Genomic DNA, 7,004 nt, shown 5'->3' on the forward strand with positions numbered 1-7,004 from the left:
CGTGCGTTGCATTTTAGCACGGCCACTGAAGCCAGCGCTGCGCGCCGCACCAAATCAGCCGATGCGCGCGCGGCATATCTGTTTTTTGCACGCGGCGCGACCGGCGCGACCGGCGCCTGTTGAAGATGCTCTAACTGATTCCTAGCTACATGCATGCCCACAAACCAGCCCTTGCGCAATCAATAACCATGCATGCAGCCAACAAACAGCCCACGATCCGGCTGCTTCGCCCCTGCTCGGCCGCCAGGCCACACACTCGAGTCTTGCATGTCAGGAATTATCTCTAACATTCTCATTATGGGACGGAGGGAGTTCCTTTTTCGTAGCTGTAATTTTGTTTTGTTTGTCAAGAAGTCTACGGAAGTTATTTTGTCGTGAAACTTTGTACTACATGAGTACAACATTAAAACCATATTTGTTGCGAAAAAGTTTCAGAAATATTTGACTCTTTTTAATTATTTGGCTAAATTGGGTGCGTGTAGACCCATGTTCATCAAATCCACCAAGATTATTGTATAAATAATGGAAATGAATGGAACTCCCAATTTCTGCATTGAGTGGCTTGGAAAGCAAGTGGATAAGAGGCTCGCTGCATCCCTATGAACGAGTGGATACATATTGTCCAGCTCGTCACTGACATCCACGGTCTAAAATGTGTGTGTGAGAGAGAGAGAGAGAGAGCACGGCGAAGCCTGGCGGCCAAGCGCGCACCGACGCTGGCCGCCGTTTAGAACTCTGTGGGACGACTCTTATAGAGCAGCAGGTCGCAGCACACGCACAGCAAACCGGCAAGCATCAAGGAGAATACAGCCAGGTATGAATCCCCTAGATCCGTGAGTCTCTTGCTCCTCTTTTCCCTCCTCTTCTTCTGTACAAATCCAAGGCTCACTCTCGCCAGGTCCATAGGCCAGTAATGAAATTGCCGAGTTCTAGTAGAGTTGGAAGCTCAAGTGCTATCATCTTTATAGGTTCTCTAAATTAATCATTCTAGCTATCCGTTCTATAACAAAAGCGTAGAGATAGAGAATTTACTAATACTGACATCGATTCTACGTAGATTATTTGCAGAAGAATTGGTTACAAAACAAGTACACTAATTTGGGAGCACATACAAGGAAGAGCAATCGATGGCCGAGTCTACTGTTAAGGCAGTGGTCGGGAACGTGAGCAACCTTGCCGTTCAGGAGACAAGCCTGCTATGTGGAGTCACCCTTGAAGTTGAGTGCCTGAAAAATGAGCTTGAGCGACTGAAGTGGTACCTGAAATCTGCCGACGCTAAATGGAGATCAGGAGATGACCGTGTGGCTACCTGGGTCAGCCAGATCAAGGCCGTCTCATATGAGGCTGAGAATGTCATCGAGGTCACCGATTACATGGGCAAGCGAAACAGGCTCAAGAAGGGCTTCTTAGGTGCCATCTCAAGGTATGCTCACTTACCCGGTGACTTGATCACTCTTCACAAAGTCGGTGTCGAAATCAAGCGTGTAAGAAGGAAGCTCGATGAGATATTTCAAAGTGCGGAACGTTTGAAATTTATTTTAGACAGTAGTGTTGTTGACGACAAGGTTCACGTAGATGGTGAGTCTCAACAAGAGTATGGTCTTATGTACGAAAACATTGAAGATGATTTTGTGATGGTTGGCTTTGAAGATGAGTATGAAGAAATAGTTGATAAATTAGTTGACATAGACAAGGATCTTAGTGTTGTTTCCATAGTTGCCATGGGTGGTGCGGGAAAAACAACACTTGCTAGAAAAGTCTACTCTTCATCTATAGTTGAACAACACTTTGAGAAAATTGCTTGGGTGACTGTATCTGAAAAGTATAAGGGCATTGATTTAATGAAGGATATTATGAAACAATTAATGGGGACAAGGGGTGATTCACTTGAACAAATGGAAGAGTATGAGGTGGGAAAAAAAACCCATGACTTTCTCTTGCATAGAAGATACTTGGTAGTTCTCGATGATGTGTGGGAAACCAACACATGGGACCAAATAAACAGAAAGGTCAAAGCCTTTCCAAATGCAAGTAATGGCAGTAGAATACTCTTAACCACTCGAAAGGAAGATGTCGCAAATCATATACAAATGCCAACCCATGTTCATCATTTGAAGAAGTTAGACGAAGATGAAAGTTGGAAACTTTTTAACAGCAAAGCTCTACCATCATACATAAGGAGAACCATAATTGATGTGTATGAGTTTGAAGAACTAGGGAGAAACCTTGCAAGAAAATGTGATGGATTACCTCTTGCCCTTGCGGTTTTGGGAGGCTATCTATCAAGGAATCTAAACACACAAACATGGTGTGATATACTCTTGGATTGGCCATCAACCAAGAATGGACAGATGATGCGAGAAATACTAGCTCGCAGTTACAAAGACCTGGCAAATCATCACTTGAGATCGTGTTACCTCTATTTTGCCGCTTTTCCAGAAGATTACAAAATATCTGTGTTGGCTCTTATTGAAGTATGGATAGCAGAAAGATTCATTCCGCATTTACCAAATCATAAACTAGAAGAAACAGCACATAAGTATGTACTCGAGTTGGCTCAGAGAAACTTGGTCCAAGTTATTGAGAGAAGTGAGGTACATGGATGCATTCTAACAGTAAGAATTCATGACATTCTACGTGACTGGTGCATAGAAGAAGCAAGGCAAGATGGTTTTCTTGATGTCATCAACAAAACTGCAGGTTAGGCTTCCTCGCCTCTCATTGTAAGTTTATATCTTTAATTTAATTTTGGTGTTATTACAAATCATGAGGTTTCTTAATTTGCTGACGTGTATATGCTCTTTGCAAAACTAAAATGCAGGACAAGGTGGTCCATCTTCATCTAATACCATGATATCATATCATTCTTCTGTCCAAAACTTGAATGGCGATCTAATTTGCCATGAAAGCATATCTAATTCAGCACGAACACTTATTGTCTTTAGAATTCCTTCTGTATCGTTGTCCAACCAGCTAAAATTGTTGAGGGTTCTTCATGTGGAAGATTCAAGTCTGGAAAATTTCTCCAGGATAATTGGTGGGTGCATTTACCTAAGATACATCAGGCTTAGAAGATGCAAAGGTGTGACATTGCCTTCTTCAATAGGACAACTCCTTTACTTGGAGACTATAGATCTAAAATGCACACAAATGGACTCGGTAGTACCAAAGTCCCTCTGGGATATCCCTACTTTAAGGCATGTTTATCTTGGAAATGAGTTTTCCCCACCAAGGAGTCTGCGACATAAAGAGCTCCAGACCTTTGAGTTATATCTTACGCGTGCCGAAACTAAATACCGACGTCATAACATGGTTATTTTTTTGGGCCAGATGAATCAAGTAACAACCTTCTCTTGGGCGATTAGCCATATCCCGTTAGAAGTGATTAACATATTTGCAAACATGCCTCATCTTGTCGATATTTATCTCAACAAATTTAGTGTGCTCAAGACGATCCCCGCTAAGTTCCCACAAAGCCTACGGTGTCTTGTTCTATTTGCTGATATCATTGAACAAGATCCGATGCCAATGTTGGAGAAGCTCCCATCTCTTGTGGTGCTGGAATTATCCGGATATCGTGGCCGAATCATGTCCTGCTCTGCCAAAGGGTTTCAGCGCATGCAATCGCTAAAACTTGATGAGTTCTCCATTGAGGAGTGGCGGATGGATGTTGGGTCGATGCCAAGGCTTTCCCACCTTGCACTTCGGAGATGCAGGCAAATAGAGAAGCTCCCCGAGGGGTTGTTGCATGTTCGGCTCCTCATCGGTGATATTGAACTGTTCAATGTGCCTCAGATTACCGAAGATGATAATATATTGTATGAGCTGCAAAGCAGAGGATGGAAGGTATGCACATATGAAGCTTGTGGAAATATTATCGTTTTTGGAGTCAATTATTGTTTATTAGCTGGATCGGCTTAACAGCTCGTTGTGCTCAATTTCTCATGCGCATTTTGCACAGGTGAAACGTTCACCGTGAGCCATGCATGATTCGTCGCAAGATCTTTGACTACGAATCAGAGGAAGAGTTTCCTGACTCTCCCAAGGCACTCATTACTTCACAATATGCATGCTCCGACTTAAAGCTATATGATTCCCTCAAATACCCCAGAATTAGCTGAAGCATTGGCGCTACGGCGTGCGGTGGCTCTCACCTGTGATGAAGGATTTTCAAGGGCCGTTTTGCAGTCAGACTGTTTCTCAGTTATCCAAAGAACCAATGCTTCAACGGTTGATCGCTCGCTGATGGGGCTCATCACTGCTAATATGAAGGAGTTGGCGGCGGTCTTCTCATCTGTTCGCTTTAGTCATGTAAATCGTTTGTCGAATGTTGCGGCACATATTCTAGCTAGATCTTGTGAGTCCCCTAGTGACTCTATTTTTCATGTAACCCCGGATTGTATCCGGGAGGCACTCTCTCTTGATTATACTTGATCAATGAAGCGCGATATTCCTAAAAAATAATGTAATGGAGTAAACTGGTCTACGTAACCTATATGTGCTCCATCTAATGTATCATGTGTGAGTATGTAAGTATTCCTTTTCATTGAGGTGTTGTCTTCCCTGGTCTGACTTGCGCCTTCACGTCCATCGGGTTTATAAATCTGGTACATTTTTCAGTTAAGAAGTTAACAATTAATTTGGTCAATAATATATGTGGTATATGTTATAAAATTATACTATTGACAACTTCCTTTCAACGCAAATATAATGATACATTTTTAACACATAGCTAATGTTTTCCTGAGAAAATAATTTTGATTTTTTTATTCAGATGCATGTGAAACTTATTAGAAACCCAACTAGAGGGAGTCGCAAACATATGAAACTGACACACACCTGCTTGGCTGACAAATTATCCTTTCGAGACCTTCACACTCACCCTGTGCGTTCAGTTTATTCGGTTTACATGATTCGATTTATACGGTTTTTCAGTTTGTATGATATTAATACTTCGGTAAATATGGTATGAAATTAAAATACGGTTCGGTTTCGGTATATACCAAATTATTTCGGTATGGTTTCGGTATATACCATAAAAACCAAAGTTGACGCGAATTTGGAAATGACGTAATAATAATTAGCAAATTTATGACTCAAAACACATACTATTCTACACAAATAGTATATGACTATATATATAAGTATATATGCATGCATTGATTCATCTGTTGATGGTTATGGACGTGCTTAGCATTTTAAAAATAGAAAAATGACTATGTTACAAGAAAAAATTATGTGCTTAGTAGTGCATTTGACTCATGTACAAGAAAAATGACAACTTGTATGGTTGTTCATCTCAAGAAATATAAATTTATTTTTTACTTCGGTTTATTCGGTTAACCGTTCGGTTTTCCGGTATATACCATAAAAACCAAGTTCAAATCGGTATGAAAAGTTCATACCATACCGAAACCAGAACCATAAAAACCATAAAATTGGTTCGGTTCGGTTCACACGACAACCTTATTTGGCGTTTCCAACTGGAGATGCCCATCTGATCCACGGCACATCTGGTCCTGATAGGTGTCAATTTACTACTGGTCAAAGCTAGGGTGGGGGTATAAGGCAAGCCGGCATTATTTGGTAGAGCAAAGTGCTTTTTTAGTTTCTCAATTTGTTGTGAAGTGTGGCTTACGGCTTTAATTTTATTTTTGGTGTAACCTTTGCATCCTTAGTTTCCCAGATCGTAATTTTATTATTGTGAAGTGTGGCTTTCGGCTTTAATACCAGATTAGACTAGATCATTGATGGCGCGCGTTGCCGCGCCCGCCTGTTGCTCCAATAAATAAAAGGAACCTCTGTAAATATATGTTGACATGAAACTGGAAGTTGAAAACTAACCAGATTGCTTGGAATCTATGGAGATCAACGGACTAAACCTTTTGAATTAACAAATTATAGCACTGTAACTTGTTTTTAGGAGGATAATACAAGAAACATACAATATGCACTACCAGAATGTCTATGGTAAGTATGTCTGCAGCTGTGAGATCAGTCCAAGATCATAGTGGTGTTCTAACCTGCTAGGAGTTTTAGCATCTAGCTGCACCATGGATCATGCTACTACGTAAGAAGGCAGCCCTAGGGGGCGATGCAATGTCAACGTAGAATGATGTCACATAATTGTGAAAGCTTAAACACATACCTCACACTTTATGCAATCTTGGTTTCTGTTATAAATTGCCCCCGGTTGGTTGTTGTGGCTGCTCGCTTTTCCTTGCCCATCATTAGCCGCAACTCGTGATTTGGTGAACTATAATGAGAAGTACTCTTCAGAGAAATGGTACATCTCCATTAGAGTTATTAGGTAGTTACAGCCAAAAGCAAAGTCAACAGATATGTGCACATCTACCTGCTGCTATTGTATCCACGGTGACCCGTTGTACCGCCACCAGCAACCGACCAACGTGGCATGCTCGACGTTCGCGCCCAGAGCCAACACAACGTGCGTGTACCTTCTGGACGGGTGCTCGAGAGAGATAGGATCCGGCGGTAGCGCGCCCGAGGACTTCCAGATCCGTCCTCGAGAGAAACCTTGGACCGGCATACAGCAGCGACACAGGGAGCCGACATCGGGAGGTAGCAGAGTATAGTTTTTTTTTCTTTTCAATAAAGGGCTTTTCATTAAATTGAAATATCGAGTTGATACAATCGCATCATAGAACGCCCGGCCAGGGTTGTCGTGCTGATGGCGGCGATGAAGAGATCACGTCGGTGGCTAGGGTGTCCGATCTGGATGCCATTCGGATCTGGATGGTGGTTCTGTTGGGTAACGTAGTAATTTCAAAAAAATTCCTACGCACACGCAAGATCATGGTGATGCATAGCAACAAGAGGGGAGAGTGTTGTCTACGTACCCTCGTAGACCGGCAACGGAAGTGTTGACAGAACGTAGAGAAAGTAGTCGTACGTCTTCCTGATCCGACCGATCCAAGTACCGAACGTACGACACCTCCAAGTTCTGCACACGTTCAACTCGGTGACGTCCCTCGAAATCCGGT

General features: G+C 42.3%; 1 protein-coding gene across 4 annotated transcripts; it reads left to right on the forward strand.

Moving 5' to 3' along the window:
- The first annotated feature begins 639 nt into the window (after positions 1 to 639).
- Positions 640 to 4,533, forward strand: LOC119285961 (putative disease resistance protein At1g50180). 4 transcript variants are annotated; one of them, XM_037565313.1, is made up of 4 exons: positions 642 to 814; positions 1,058 to 2,700; positions 2,822 to 3,082; positions 3,331 to 3,508. In XM_037565313.1, the coding sequence occupies exons 2-4, from the start codon at positions 1,128 to 1,130 to the stop codon at positions 3,363 to 3,365; spliced, it is 1,869 nt and encodes a 622-aa protein (XP_037421210.1). In that variant the 5' UTR covers positions 642 to 814; positions 1,058 to 1,127; the 3' UTR covers positions 3,366 to 3,508. The 4 variants fall into 4 exon arrangements, with proteins under 4 accessions (XP_037421216.1, XP_037421210.1, XP_037421197.1 ...); XM_037565300.1 differs by adding an exon at positions 3,962 to 4,533 and having other exon boundaries at positions 644 to 814; positions 2,822 to 3,846; XM_037565308.1 differs by adding an exon at positions 3,962 to 4,533 and having other exon boundaries at positions 644 to 814; positions 1,069 to 2,700; positions 2,822 to 3,846.
- The last annotated feature ends 2,471 nt before the right edge of the window (positions 4,534 to 7,004 follow it).

This window comes from Triticum dicoccoides, chromosome 1A, assembly GCF_002162155.2.
Source record: "Triticum dicoccoides isolate Atlit2015 ecotype Zavitan chromosome 1A, WEW_v2.0, whole genome shotgun sequence".
Lineage (NCBI taxonomy): Eukaryota > Viridiplantae > Streptophyta > Magnoliopsida > Poales > Poaceae > Triticum > Triticum dicoccoides.